The sequence below is a fragment of the Salmo salar genome, chromosome ssa18, assembly GCF_905237065.1.
Source record: "Salmo salar chromosome ssa18, Ssal_v3.1, whole genome shotgun sequence".
NCBI lineage: Eukaryota > Metazoa > Chordata > Actinopteri > Salmoniformes > Salmonidae > Salmo > Salmo salar.
The window spans coordinates 78,457,588-78,473,117 of record NC_059459.1 but is presented as its reverse complement, the minus strand read 5'-3'; the positions used below and the strand labels follow the sequence as shown (position 1 = coordinate 78,473,117).

At 41.7% G+C, this 15,530-nt stretch overlaps 1 protein-coding gene and 4 non-coding genes across 5 annotated transcripts; all 5 read right to left on the bottom strand.

Annotated features, from left to right (window-relative positions):
- Positions 1–5,933: 5,933 nt before the first annotated feature.
- LOC123728837 (small nucleolar RNA SNORD31) lies at positions 5,934–6,003 on the bottom strand. The gene has a single exon (XR_006760609.1). It is a non-coding gene; the product is annotated as a small nucleolar RNA SNORD31 (small nucleolar RNA).
- Positions 6,004–6,778: 775 nt separating this feature from the next.
- On the bottom strand, positions 6,779–6,848 carry LOC123728842 (small nucleolar RNA SNORD31). Its single transcript, XR_006760614.1, has one exon. It is a non-coding gene; the product is annotated as a small nucleolar RNA SNORD31 (small nucleolar RNA).
- Positions 6,849–7,376: 528 nt separating this feature from the next.
- Positions 7,377–7,504, bottom strand: LOC123728855 (small nucleolar RNA SNORD22). Its single transcript, XR_006760627.1, has one exon. It is a non-coding gene; the product is annotated as a small nucleolar RNA SNORD22 (small nucleolar RNA).
- A 336-nt stretch (positions 7,505–7,840) lies between these two features.
- Positions 7,841–7,912, bottom strand: LOC123728828 (small nucleolar RNA SNORD30). The gene has a single exon (XR_006760600.1). It is a non-coding gene; the product is annotated as a small nucleolar RNA SNORD30 (small nucleolar RNA).
- A 1,001-nt stretch (positions 7,913–8,913) lies between these two features.
- LOC123728672 (uncharacterized) lies at positions 8,914–12,390 on the bottom strand. Its single transcript, XM_045700612.1, has 6 exons — positions 12,337–12,390; positions 11,963–12,012; positions 10,909–11,707; positions 9,707–10,554; positions 9,061–9,570; positions 8,914–8,951 (listed from the first exon to the last, which is right to left on the bottom strand). Exons 3-6 carry the CDS (start codon positions 11,082–11,084, stop codon positions 8,914–8,916), a joined length of 1,572 nt encoding a protein of 523 aa, XP_045556568.1. The 5' UTR covers positions 11,085–11,707; positions 11,963–12,012; positions 12,337–12,390.
- Positions 12,391–15,530: the final 3,140 nt, after the last annotated feature.

Sequence of the window (15,530 nt, the reverse complement as noted above, 5' to 3'; positions counted from 1 at the left end):
TATCTAGGCAAGTCAGTTAAAGAACACATCTTTATTTACAATGACGGCCTACCCCAGCCAAACCCGGACGACGCTGGCCAATCGTGCACCGCCCTATGGGATTCCCAATCACAGACGGTTGTGATACAGTCCAGGATCGAACCAGGGTCTGTAGTTACGCCTCTAGCACCGAGATGCAGTGCCTTAGACCACTGCGCCACTCGGGAGCCCCTCAGATTTGTTAGGCTGCTGCTAGACAGAACCATCATACTGAGCAATAACTGTTTACAGTGGTTCATTGGTTTTCTGCCAACCAGTGCTTCACATTAATGTTTCTGTTATTAAAATTCACTCATCCCAGCATGGTTAGTGTTGGTGTGTAACTGCTAAATTCAGTCACCCCACCATGGTTAGTGTTGGTGTGTAACTATATAGTAAATTCAGTCACCCCACCATGGTTAGTGTTGGTGTATAACTGCTAAATTCAGTCACCCCACCATGGTTAGTGTTGGTGTGTAACTGTATATTAAATTCAGTCACCCCACCGTGGTTAGTGTTGCTGTGTAACTGCTATATTCAGTCACCCCACCATGGTTAGTGTTGGTGTGTAACTGCTAAATTCAGTCACCCCACCATGGTTAGTGTTGGTGTGTAACTGCTAAATTCAGTCACCCCACCATGGTTAGTGTTGATTTGTAACTATATAGTAAATTCAGTCACCCCACCATGGTTAGTGTTGGTGTATAACTGTATATTAAATTCAGTCACCCCACCATGGTTAGTGTTGGTGTATAATTGTATATTAAATTCAGTCACCCCACCATGGTTAGTGTTGGTGTATAACTGTATATTAAATTCAGTCACCCCACCATGGTTAGTGTTGGTGTGTAACTGCTAAATTCAGTCACCCCACCATGGTTAGTGTTGGTGTGTAACTATATAGTAAATTCAGTCACCCCACCATGGTTAGTGTTGGTGTATAACTGTATATTAAATTCAGTCACCCCACCATGGTTAGTGTTGGTGTATAACTGTATATTAAATTCAGTCACCCCACCGTGGTTAGTGTTGCTGTGTAACTGCTAAATTCAGTCACACCACCATGGTTAGTGTTGGTGTGTAACTGCTAAATTCAGTCACCCCACCATGGTTAGTGTTGGTGTATAACTGTATATTAAATTCAGTCACACCACCATGGTTAGTGTTGGTGTATAACTGTATATTAAATTCAGTCACACCACCATGGTTAGTGTTGGTGTATAACTGTATATTAAATTCAGTCACACAACCATGGTTAGTGTTGGTGTATAACTGTATATTAAATTCAGTCACCCCACCATGGTTAGTGTTGGTGTATAACTGTATATTAAATTCAGTCACACAACCATGGTTAGTGTTGGTGTATAACTGTATATTAAATTCAGTCACCCCACCATGGTTAGTGTTGGTGTATAACTGTATATTAAATTCAGTCACCCCACCATGGTTAGTGTTGGTGTATAACTGTATATTAAATTCAGTCACACCACCATGGTTAGTGTTGGTGTATAATTCTATATTAAATTGTCACCCCAGCATGGTTAGTGTTGGTGTGTAACTGCTAAATTCAGTCACCCCACCATGGTTAGTGTTGGTGTATAACTGTATATTAAATTCAGTCACCCCACCATGGTTAGTGTTGGTGTGTAACTGTATATTAAATTCAGTCACCCCACCGTGGTTAGTGTTGCTGTGTAACTGCTAAATTCAGTCACCCCACCATGGTTAGTGTTGGTGTGTAACTGCTAAATTCAGTCACCCCACCATGGTTAGTGTTGGTGTATAACTGTATATTAAATTCAGTCACACCACCATGGTTAGTGTTGGTGTATAACTGTATATTAAATTCAGTCACCCCACCATGGTTAGTGTTGGTGTATAACTGTATATTAAATTCAGTCACACCACCATGGTTAGTGTTGGTGTATAACTGTATATTAAATTCAGTCACACCACCATGGTTAGTGTTGGTGTATAACTGTATATTAAATTCAGTCACACCACCATGGTTAGTGTTGGTGTATAACTGTATATTAAATTCAGTCACCCCACCATGGTTAGTGTTGGTGTATAACTGTATATTAAATTCAGTCACACCACCATGGTTAGTGTTGGTGTATAATTCTATATTAAATTCAGTCACCCCACCATGGTTAGTGTTTGTGTATAACTGTATATTAAATTCAGTCACACCACCATGGTTAGTGTTGGTGTATAATTATATATTAAATTCAGTCACCCCACCATGGTTAGTGTTGGTGTGTAACGGTTTGACTTCATGTCTTGAAAAGGTTTTAATTTCATCACTACAGAATAATACCATAAAATACAGTTTTCCAGGGAGTTTTAGAAACCAGTTGAAGGAAAACTCCATCCAAAAACTATTTTGGTATTTGTTTCATTAGTCCATTGTGACATAGTCCCAAAATGTTTCTTGTCAGCAATCAACTTCTCAAGATATGTAACTTTCAAAATACAGAAATCCCCATTTGATGTTTTTTGCAAATACCAAAAGACCGTTTTTGGGTGGAATTTTCCTTTAAGGAAAGCATGCACCAGTCAGGTGAAAGGTTATTTGGCACCATGTCCAATGTCAGACGAAGACCTTTTTAATGCCACAGAAAATACCATCCATCTGAGTTATAAAGATTATAGACGGTTGCATTCTGCTGCACTACCCCAGTTCACCACTAGAGACATACAGGTATTCTATCCAGTGGTTACCACTACTAAACGGTACGCAATATGAATAAATGTACAGTACGACTTTTTCTCTCCTGTTAATCACCAAAATTATAATGTAAATGCAGTCCCGGATTAGGCTCAGGCTCAATCCGTGTCCGGGAAACTACTCCCAAATGGGCAAACGCTCTATTAGCTTGTCGTGGTCAGAGCACAAATTGAGTTCCCTACCACAACTGTGCGCATCAATGTGTAACAATTCTGATGGCTCCAAATTGATACGATTAGTTGACGGTAGGTCCTGTATAAACAAACTCACTTCCTTAACAGCTCGGCGAAATGATTAATGGCCCGACTTCGGCAGAGACCAAATCACCGTAAATGCTTCACGACCAACGTAAACAGATTGACCATGCAGCGCCTTTAACCCTCGTTTTCACACTGATCCCAGAACCATATTCTTTCCACCATAGGAATAGTTGAACGAATTAGAGGTAACTCATTTAGGGTTTTCGGGACTACAAGGTGGCACATTGATGTCCATGATAAACCCAGTTAAATATACCGTAATTTTCATTTCGTCCCATGGTAACGGGACTGAGTGTACGCTTTATTTATCCACCATCTTTGTCGGTACTGATAACAGCGTAAACTGAGTTTATTCCCTAGATTATTAAACGGTCCCATCGTGTCGTTAAAGCCCACTACATGACTACACATGCTACTCACAATAACATCCATTCAGAAATAAGTAGCTTTAAATAATTGAAGTCAGTTAACTTTCTATAGCCAGTGAAATGTCAACGTTACTTCTACATGTTAGCATCCACCTAGAATAACTACATAATGATATGAGATGACAGGAAATGTTACATTGTTCAGTATTGAATTCAGAACATCACATGGTTCATTCAAAATGGCCAAATTCACCAAGTCTGATTTACTACCACCAAGAAAGAAAAATAGGACAAGCATTAATTTGTAGATTTATTTATACATCAAAACAGTCACAGGGTTGAATTGACTTGGCCTGGTTCTCCCCAGTTCCAACGAGACGTCCCACTTCCTTGCTGACCAAACAGGAGTGCAAGAGGGCTTGCCGGTGTACAACAGGAGAGCTAGAGGGAAAATAGTGTGAGAATTAAACCCTGGTGATACTGTAGGGACTAATACACAAGGTATGAGATGACTTGATCAGAGCGTAACCAATCAGACTGGGGCGGTAATGATGACTCATCAGGTCAGTGTCTAACAAACTGCATGGGTCAGAGTGATGATCCAAGAGGAACATTCAACAGGACATTAACAACATCTTCCTAGTATTGATCTGCCCCCCTTTTCCATTACAACACATTTACACTGAGTGGACAATACATTAACCTCTAGGGTAGGGGGCAGTATTTTCACATCCGGATAAAAAAAAACGTACCCGATTTAATCTGGTTATTACTACTGCCCAGAAACTAGAATATGCATATAATTGTTTGATCTGGATAGAAAACACCCTAAAGTTTCTAAAACTGTTGGAATGGTGTCTGTGAGTATAACAGAAGTCATATGGCAGGCCAAAACCTGAGAAGATTCTGTACAGGAAGTGCCCCCTCTGACCATTTCTTGGCCTTCTATACCCTCTATCGAAAACAGAGGATCTCTGCTCTAACGTGACACTTTCTAAGGCTCCCATAGGCTCTCAGAAGGCGCCAGAACGTTGAATGATGACTCTGCAGTCCCTGGCTGAAAAACAGTAGCGCATTTGGATAGTGGTCGATCTGAGAACAATGAGACGGGCGCACGCGAAGAGTCCATTTTACATGTTCAGTGTTTGAACGAAAAAGACGTCTCCCGGTTGGAATATTAGCGCTATTTTACGAGAAAAATCGCATAAAAATTGATTTTAAACAGCATTTGACATGCTTTGAAGTACGGTAATGGAATATTTTGAAATGTTTTGTCACGACATGCGTCCGCGCGTCACCGTTCGGATAGTGTCTTGAACGCAAGAACAAAACAGAGGATATTTGAACATAACTATGGATTATTTTGAACCAAAACAACATTTGTTGATGAAGTAGAAGTCCTGGGAGTGCATTCCGACGAAGAACAACAAAGGTAATCCAATTTTTCTAATAGTAAATCTGAGTTTAGTGAGCGCCAAACTTGGTGGGTGTCAAATTAGCTAGCCCGTGACTGGGCTATCTACTCAGAATATTGCAAAATGTGCATTTGCCGAAAAGCTATTTTAAAATCGGACATAGCGATTGCATAGAGGAGTTCTGTATCTATAATTCTTAAAATAATTGTTATTTTTTTGTGAAAGTTGATCGTGAGTAATTTAGTAAATTCACCGGAAGTGTTCGGTGGGAATGCTAGTTCTGAACGTCACATGCTAATGTAAAAAGCTGGTTTTTGATATAAATATGAACTTGATTGAACAAAACATGCATGTATTGTATAACATAATGTCCTAGGGTTGTCATCTGATGAAGATCAAAGGTTAGTGCTGCATTTAGCTGTGGTTTTGTTTTTTGTGACATTATATGCTAGCTTGAAAAATGGGTGTGTGATTATTTCTGGCTGGGTACTCTGCTGACATAATCTAATGTTTTGCTTTCGTTGTAAAGCCTTTTTGAAATCGGACAGTGTGGTTAGATTAACGAGAGTCTTGTCTTTAAATGGTGTAAAATAGTCATATGTTTGTCATAGTAATATGTTTGAGCATTTCTAAGGTATTTGAATATCGCGCCACGGGATTCCACTGGCTGTTGAGTAGGTGGGACGATTTCGTCCCACATACCCTAGAGAGGTTAAGATGCTGTCTAAAGTCACACACCTTTACTGCAGACACTAGGACCTCAACCCGGGGGCAGAAACCTAGAGGGAGAAAGTAGGAAAGCATGAAGTGACATTGTATGAACTAGTAGTGAGACATGAGATCAGTCTATAGCAGTGTATTCTAATCCTGGGGACCCAACTGTCAACAAGTGTTTTCCCCCCTAGAACTAGGCTTGGGTGGTATACCAGGGTGTTTGGAAAACAGGGTTTCACCAATAACATTTAGATTATTTCTCTGAAGTTTATATTGAAGCTACTTTAGTAAATACCTGCAGTCAACATTAGGGTCTGATTATTTAAGACTAATTAGTGAAAGATCATCATTGAGCCGTCTGTCTAAACGAAAGCCTTACATCTGGGTCCCCAGAACCAGGATTGTAAAACACTGCTCTAGAATATAGATCAGTTCAGTAACCAATCAGTCAGCTGAACATCAGACTGGGGCGGTAACAGGAAATCATCACTTCTACATTATAAAGGACAGAAGTTAAAGGCAACAGATCAAAGTGAAAGTTGATCCTACACACCTTGAGGTAGTGCAGCAACAGTTCTCCAGTGGCCAGGCTGGAACAGTTAGGACCTGGAAGGAACAGATTACAATTAAACATTATGTAGAAGTACATTAGGTACCGCAGACTACATGCAGAGCATTCTGAAATGAGATCAGTCTCCAGCTTCAGTCATTGTAGCCATCCAGCGGGCCAAGGACTGGCTCCAAGCCTCCCACCCAGACACCCTCCCTCCAGGCAGGCAGCCCACCTTACCCCTGCCCCTTAACAAAGAGCAGGCTTGTCAGTGTCTGCCCAACCCACAGGAGGACCGATGGGAAACCTGGGTTGATGCCAGCCACAGAGCACCGGACAGAAGCCAACCAACTGTCATGTGCATCCATCATCACGTACAGCATTCCAGAATGTTCCATGTGGTGGGTGTGCGCTGTAGTTAAGTGTTCATGGGAATTGTAGTTCACTCAGTGACATTAATGAGTATGTAGAAGGTAGGTGGAGTTGGTAGCAAGTCCAAGAGGTGGAGGGTCAGTGAGTGAAGATGCTGTCAAAACAAAATCATACACACCTTCCTGAAGACTGCAGACCCACAAGGACAAACTGGGGAGGAGAGTTGAGGGATTATTAAGTGATGTTGTAAGAACTAGTGGTCGACATTAGATCAGTCTACAGCACAGCATTATCTAATCCTGGGGACCCACCACTCCTCTGGGTCCCCAGAACACACTGCTGTAGTGGAGATCAGTTCAGTAACCAATCAGTCAGCTGAACATCAGACTGGGGCGGTAACAGGAAATCATCACTTCTACATTATAAAGGACAGAAGTTAAGTGGATCATACACACCTTGAGGTAGTTCAGTAACAGGCATCTTCTAGTGACCAGTCTGGTACCACCATCAGGACCTGAAGGAGAGGAGGCTAAATAAACATGCTGAACAGCAGGACATTAAAGACTGCTTTATTGGCTGATAGATCAGAGGGGTAACCAATCAGCTGGGGAGGTAACACAACTATCTGAAAGACAACTGATCCTAGACCAGCACTACCACCCTGAGAGACGAAATATGGGAGTGCTGACAAGGGCCCTGTACTACATCAGGACACTAGTTATTTGGAAGTCAGTATCCTAACTTCAATCCCGCTTCAACTGTATTGATGGTACTGCAAGAAACAGTAAATAAACTGACTACATTCTGAGTGGCCCATCAACCCCAGTGATTTGTGCTGCGACTAGCATTTCATGAATGATCTTGCATCTACTTCTTGATCTTAAATCTAATGGCGGCCATTTTGGATCAACAACGCAGAGCCAACAGCCATTTTGTGTGAGTCTCTGGTCCCATCAGACAGTTGGTAACCCCAACCAGCTGTCCCCTTGCTGCCATGGCAACGCCAGTGGGTCCACCTTTGCAGGTTCTGTCGTCGACGCAGGGGCGTAAGACGCGTGCGGGTGTCATCAGCAGGAGCCAGAGTCACCATGACTACCAAACAGCAACTGTTCACCCTTGTTTGCAGTGAGTATTAACACTAGACTGGTTATAGCTTGTGGCTAAGGCAGAGGCTCTGGTTAAGATACAATGACTAGATTCATTTCACATGACAATAACCAAACGTACTCATTAACCAAAACTCACCAGTCTAGTTGGCATCACGGCTCCCTGTTCAGCCACATACAGAGGAAACCTAAGACAAAAGCTTCAAGATAATCTCTTGGTGGGGACCAGATACCAGGCAGGCACAAGGAGGGGGGGGTTAGACATAACATATGTAGCCTTTATGACAGGGTTACGTAGCCCTCTGCTGAAGTCAGCTATTCCTTTTCTCAACAGGAGTTCAGACGAACGAGATTCCAAAGAGAATATTCATCATGTTCAGCAGAGGGACGGGATAGCTCAAACTGCAAACAAATTGTAAACAGCTAAACCTGCCAAGTAAAAAAAGTTGATAGAAATGTTTGGTACATAATAAAATAATATTTAAAAAGGAAATCAAACTTCACATTGAACTACCACTTCTAGGACATATTAAAGACTGGTGTTAAAATATCCATTTAGACTGGATGGATCCATACCTGCATAGATAAGGATCCATCTCAATTTCCACCTAAAATAACATACCCAAATCTAACTGCCTGTAGCTCAGGACCTGAAGAAAGGATATGCTGATTCTTGATACTATTTGAAAGGAACCACTTTGAAGTCTGTGGAGGGATGAGAATAATGCAGGACAATATAACACAATAGTAAAAGATAACAGAAAAAAAACATTGCTTTTCTATATTTTTTGTTGTCCACAACAGGGTAACAATGTGTGTGCAAAGTTACATTCAAGAATGACAGAACTACATAATGTTTAGTATGAAGTTTCCCAGGTTTCCCTCACGAGTTTTCCCAAATGTACCCAAGTGGCCAAACTGGTCCATTTAAAAGTACATACCTATAGAGAACATACTAAAATGCTTTAGTAATAAAACTAAGTTTACACACTCCCAGGAATGTCATACAGAATGGATCATTAGCATCCCTATATAAAAGTTACTAACAGGAGATAAGACGAGAACGCTGATCCAATGCCTCCCAAAACACAGAAGTGAAGTATTTAAGATAAACGGCCAAGTTAGCAGCCAACGCTGCTCTAATGTCAGAAGTGTACACACCACAAACAAAGGGAGAAAAAACATATTTACATTTAGAGTATTTAGAACACCCACAGTCCTCTACACCAGATTGAGCTGCTGATGCCAAGACCCATAGCAGTTTCTCTCCGCTGTAAAGCAGAGGGTAACAGCACAAGTAGTGCAGGTGATGGGAGATTTCATTTTGCACAGAGCACAACGACGCCTCCATGCTGAGCCCTTTTGGCCCCGAGGCACATTCAGGTCTGCAGTGATGTATTTTGGAAGGTGAACATCACTGGAGGCAGGAGTAGAGGGGACAGAGGTAGAGGGGACAGAGGTAGAGGGGACAGAGGTAGAGGGGACAGAGGTAGAGGGGACAGAAGGTGCTGCAGTGGACTTTGTGCCGTAGTCAGCAAGCTCCTGGATGAGCAGCTCTCTGAAGGCTAGCTGTGTCATGGGGGTCTTTCCACAGATCCTAGCCATTTCCTTCTGGAGGATGAATGCATTCACCACAGCAATGTCGATGAAGTGATAGAACAATGTCTTGTACCATTTCATTGTCTTGTGGAGAACATTGTAGTAGCCTATGAGAGCATCAGACAGGTCCACACCTCCCATGCTCTTATTGTAATCCTTTACAGCAGCTGGAACGGGGACAGCTTTCTTGGTCCATGTCCCATTAGCGTCCTTCGCACGCCTGCCGATGTGATCGCCACTGTACGATTTGTGGATACTGGAGCACATGACCACCTCTCTGGCATCCATCCACTTTACAAAGAGCAGGTCATCTTTACGAATCCATCTCATGGTACCCCTTTCAGCCCTCTTAGGCATGTCGTTTACTTTTGTTTTGGGAAAACCCACTCCGTTGGGACGAATGGTTCCACAAGACCATACATTCAGCTTCCTCAGGTCTGTAAACAGAGTAGGGCTTGTGTAAAAGTTATCCAAAACAGTTAGTCCCCAGCAGTGGAAATATAGGATCAAAAAGTCCATACCGGTGGCTGAGATGGACTTCCCTCATAAAAAAGAAATTCAAGTTAGGCACACGCAGAACTGCCAAAACAAACAGTTTGTAACCCCATCTTGTTGGCTTGTTAGGCATATATTGTTTGATGCCAATTCTGGCCTTTGAGGCTACCATTCTCTCATCTATGGACAGGTTCTGGGCAGGCTGAAAATGGGTCTTGCAGGCCTCAACAATGCTGGAGTAGAGAGGTTTGATTTTGCAGAGCCTATCAAAGCTTGCTGTCCCCTTCTTCTTGTCATTGTTGTCGTCAGCTTGTGGGTCACTGATATGAAGCGCCCGCGAGACAGTCAGAAACCTCTTACAAGACATGATAGTTGTGGGGAAAGGCAGTTGGTAGAGTCTTGAGCTTCTCCAGTAGTCCTTCAGGGTTTTCAACTTCACAACGCCCATATAAATGACCAGTGAGATGTAACAGTATAATTCTTGGATGGAAATGGGCTTCCATGCCTTTTTCTTGCCTGCTTGCTTCTTAGCCCCATACTTGTTGGTGTTAGACACAAGCAAACGAAGAACTGACAAGGAGAAAAACAGCTGGAAAAGATGAAGGGGGCTGTACTTTCCAGTCATGTCCAGCTGAGGTCCTGGCTGCCTTTTAGGTCTAAATGTTGGTGGAAGTGGCTCCACATCATCCTCTAGCACAGTGCGCCAACGGTCCTCTCCCTCGGTTGAAGTTGCCGCTGGTACACTGGCCCTCCTCCGCTTCTGGTCTGGACTCATAACACCTCTAGATGGACGGGTGGGTGTGGAGCCAGAGACAGCAGCAGGGGTCAGACTGGAGGAACCACTTCCTATGTTTGAATCAGTGTGGGATGGACTTGAATGTGGTTTCTTTGGAGGTGGCTCCCACAGGTCATCAGAGTCTCTACATCTATTGAGGATTAAAAAAATAAATAAAATGTTTAGAACTCAAGTTCCTATTCCTTATTTTATTTAACCTTTATTTTAGCAGGGAGTGAGCACTGCGTCAATATATCAAATACACAGCACTCATCTATATTATATAGAGTATGGGGAACACAATCACTATAATGAAATATGTGGACCAACAGGCATTAAGACACTCAAAAACAACAGCATGTCATAGCCAACAGAAAATACACATAGGCTATGCTAATACATTATATGCCTCAGGTCCATATAACTATATAGAAATATCTCAAATGAATATGCAACCATTTAAACAACTGCATTAGCATGAGATGCAAAAACCTATTTTACTTACTGATCTAAAAGTGGATCTTCTCCTTCCAAAAACATTTCTTCCTCACTGGAATCAAAACTGTACTCACTCATGGAGTCCTCATCCATCAGTTCTATGTCACTCTCCCAGTCCATTTCTGCAATGTTCTCATCCAAATGTGTAAACTTGGATGTAGCTTTTCCACTAGTAGTAGCCATGTTTTCTTTTTTTAGTTTTGACAAAAGTTTGTAGAAGAGAACGAACCACTGCGTATCATTAACTACCGTGAGTCCTGTTTGCTTTCACCAGCGAATGAACACTGTTGCCCACTGCTCTAGCATGATGGTTGTTTGTAGTACAAAAGGCGTTCACATGCTGCTGGAAAGCCCAGCTCATTGGCTATCTAGCTAGATCGGTTTCAAAATGATATGTGGTCCTTGAACCAAGACTGTCAATCAAGTGGACACCGCTGGTCTCATTGGTGCCTAACGACGGCTTACCTTCATTAGGCTAATTGACGTGTTGTGTAGCCAATATGTCAGAGGTGAATGTATCAAACAAGTAGCATTGATAAGCGTTTTGTTGTTGTGCACTATCCCCAAACAATAGCATGGTATTTTGTCCCACTGGAATAGCTACTGTAAATTAGATACTGCGGTTAGATTAACAAATATTTAAGCTTTCTGACGATATAAGACATGTCGATGTCCCGGAAAGTTGGCTGTTGTTTAGAATGCCTTTCTAGTCACATATTGAGCAGCAGCTGTCCAGATTTCAGGACACTGATCCTGTAGAGGTTTAAAAGCAGCCCAGAACAGCCATCTTGTTTCAGGACAGTCAACTGTAAAACAAACAAAAAAATGTAGAGGACATTTAACTAGACTACTCAGCAGGGTGTCAGGTCATTTAACATCAACAGGAATTCAGACAAACGAGATTCCAAAAGGTTTATCATGTGGTTGCAGAGAACGATTGTTATTCTGGGAAAGACCTCCCTTTCTAGTGCACTACTTCTGACTAGGGTCCTTAAAGCTCTGGTCAAAAGTAGTGCACTATAGAGGGTGCCATTTGGGACAGTTTCAGAAACACAACTTACGAGTATGTTGGAGTCCACGCTGCAATTCCACTGACCACAGCACCCAAACCCTGGAGAAGGAAAGGCAAACATTGTATTAGTTTGCCGATTGAGAAATACGATGACTAACTGCTGCATTTATATACAGTCACTCAGTAGTTCATGTCGTTTCACATCAGTTCAACCTGAGCTAAGTTTAACATCATTGGGACTGTAGCATGTCCCAGTAGCCATCTTGTATAGTTGGCCAGCCAAAAGGGGATAGTGAAAGAGTCTGCATCCAAAGTCACACCCTACTCCCTTTATAGTGCACAGGTCCTGGTCTATGGTAGTGCACTATAAAGGGAAGTAGAGTATCATTTCAAATGAAGCCAGTGTCTTGACATTTCACCAACCTGGATTTTCACAAAGTACATCAGTCTCGTGGTCTGGAATCAGGTATTCTAGAGAAGGAATCATAAAATAATGTTAGTTATAGTTTGGTTTCTGTGAGAGGATAGGTTCTTAAATAGAGCCCATCAAATCAAAGAGTAGCTTAACAAATAAAATTATAATTGTCCCGTGTGGCTCAGTTTGCAACGCCAGGGTTGTGGGTTCGATTCCCACGGGGGACCAGTACGGAGAAAAAAAAATGTATGAAATGTATGCATTCACTACTGTAAGTCGCTCTGGATAAGAGTGTCTGCTAAATGACTAAAATATAAAAGTGTAAATAATTATCTGACAAATGCTTGTCATTGAGGATTATAATTTACAGCCAGTCACTTATGAGCCAGTTAAATGCTGAACATCCGGAGGACTTTATGTCAGAGTCCAGTATGAGGTAAATTAAAGGTAGTTTTGCTAACTAAAGCTAGCACAATGACTAACCCCATTCTGTACAAATGTGCACAACCGCGACATTCAAACGAGGCTGCAAAGAAAACTAATTGACTGCGTTGTGGTGTTAAATACGTTTCTATTCAAGCGTTGATTGCCATGGTAATGGCGTAAAGTACAGCACGTATAAAGCATCTAATTCTGTCTTACAGACTCTCTCCACCAGGTGTAGGACTTCACTCACCGTTTGAAAACAAGGGACAGGATAAGGAGGATACCTAGCCATTTTTTTGCGCGAGTGTTGCAAAATAGATTCAAAAAATGTATGTAATTCAATTATTGCACCCACACTGCTCACGCACGTCAACGAGCGTCTGCGTTGCCAAGGGGAAAAAATAGGAGTCATTCCTATTTCTGACGCAGACGCGCTGCAAGTCCTGGGGAGACAAAATACATTTATGCACGATGGCGCCCCTGCGCAGCCGGTTTGGTTCCCGTGTCACCCAATAGGTTTAGCTTCCCCACCCGCCATTTTTAAAAAGACCCGACGGAGCTCATCGCCTTCTTGAATCATGCAGAGGTGGGCATCATGAAGGCCTCGTCATTGATTTTGTTGAAAGGGGAGAAATTGCGCTTTATAAATGGTATTGATATTACAGCTGATCTGGAAGTATTACGTTTTTTGGGCGCTAAAATATGGTCAAATGTATGGACCAGCGCGACGTAAAAAAGTGAGTTAGTTTACGTTACAACTTTTGACCAGAGCAATGTTCATTTTATTTAACTAGGCAAGTAACTTAAGAACAAATTAGTATTTACTATGATGGCCTACCAAAAAGCCTCCTGGGGGAGGGGAGCTGGGATTTTTTATTTTATATATTGGACAAAACACGACAAAGACGCCATCCGTGCAATTTTGTTGCTAGATTTAGCAACTTTTCAGACTACCCTGGCAACTTTTTCCCCCCAATCAACACCTAGCAACAAATGTATTTGGAACTTTTTAGCAACTTTTGAAAAGTGACTCAAAGCTATAATGCAGGCATTTTCCCTCTGACACAAACGAGTTTCTCTTTACTCAAATTATTGTTGGCTGACTGCTGCAGCAGCAGTATGCGTTAGACGAGACAAACCCGATGAATATAGTTGGTCACCAATGTTTGATCTTCAACAGAACTTATAACATCAATCAACATGTCTCAATGAAAATTGTACAGAACAGAGTGGGAGTCTGTACCTGAACAAATATCAAATCAATTTGAGTAACGTTATTGTGTATTCTGCATCACATCAACCTGCCTCTAGAAATTTACCCTGAAAATTAGTTGGCAACACTGGCCACACCACTACATAAAGAGAGAGCTAAAACAGAGCATGGTAGCACCACTACATAAAGAGAGAGCTAAAACAGAGCATGGTAGCACCACTACATAAAGAGAGAGCTAAAACAGAGCATGGTAGCACCACTACATAGAGAGAGAGCTAAAACAGAGCATGGTAGAATCACCACATGACAACGTGCAGGCATATAAAACCCGACATTCATATCGTCGCTAAAGGAACCTTATTTCCAATACAGTGAACTACTTTTGACCAGATCAACGTTAATCACTCACGTCAGCGTTTTGAATGAACTCAAATCAATTAATTTGCGGTTATTTATGAAAACTAGCTGGCTAGCTCATTGATGCTGCTTTGTAGTACACCTCACAGATGCTACTAGACAGTACCATCATACTGAGTGATAACTGTTTACAGTGGTTGGTTGGTTTTCTGCCAACCAGTGCTTCACTTTAATGTATCAGTTATTAAAATTCACTCATCCCACCATGGTTAGTGTTGGTGTATAACTGTTCAATTCAGTCACCCCACCATGGTTAGTGTTGATTTGTAACTGTTAAATTCAGTCACCCCACCATGGTTAGTGTTGGTGTATAACTGTTAAATTCAGTCACCCCACCATGGTTAGTGTTGATTTGTAACTGTTAAATTCAGTCACACCACCATGGTTAGTGTTGGTGTATAACTGTGGTTAGTGTTGATTTGTAACTGTTAAATTCAGTCACACCACCATGGTTAGTGTTGGTCTGTAACTGTATATTAAATTCAGTCACCCCACCATCGTTAGTGTTAGTGTATAACTGTGGTTAGTGTTGATTTGTAACTGTTAAATTCAGTCACACCACCATGGTTAGTGTTGGTCTGTAACTGTATATTAAATTCAGTCACCCCACCATCGTTAGTGTTAGTGTATAACTGTATATTAAATTCAGTCACCCCACCATGGATAGTGTTGGTGTGTAACTGTTAAATTCAGTCACACCACCATGGTTAGTGTTGGTGTATAACTGTGGTTAGTGTTGATTTGTAACTGTTAAATTCAGTCACACCACCATGGTTAGTGTTGGTCTGTAACTGTATATTAAATTCAGTCACCCCACCATGGTTAGTGTTGGTGTATAACTGTATATTAAATTCAGTCACCCCACCATGGTTAGTGTTGGTGTGTAACTGTTAAATTCAGTCACACCACCATGGTTAGTGTTGGTGTATAACTGTTCATTAAATTCAGTCACCCCACCATGGTTTGTGTTGGTGTATAACTGTTAAATTCAGTCACCCCACCATGGTTAGTGTTGGTGTGTCACTGTTAAATTCAGTCACACCACCATGGTTAGTGTTGGTCTGTAACTGTATATTAAATTCAGTCACCCCACCATGGTTAGTGTTGGTGTATAACTGTATATTAAATTCAGTCACACCACCATGG

Bases quoted from the DNA above. Each gene is read 5' to 3' on its own strand.
- LOC123728672 (XM_045700612.1), bottom strand. From the start codon at position 11,084: ATGGCTACTACTAGTGGAAAAGCTACATCCAAGTTTACACATTTGGAT. The intron at 10,555-10,908 runs GTAAGTAAAATA...AATCCTCAATAG, and splicing joins GAAGATCCACTTTTAGATCA to ATGTAGAGACTCTGATGACC. The intron at 8,952-9,060 runs GCACAAAGTCCA...TCCTGCCTCCAG, and splicing joins CCAGGAGCTTGCTGACTACG to TGATGTTCACCTTCCAAAAT.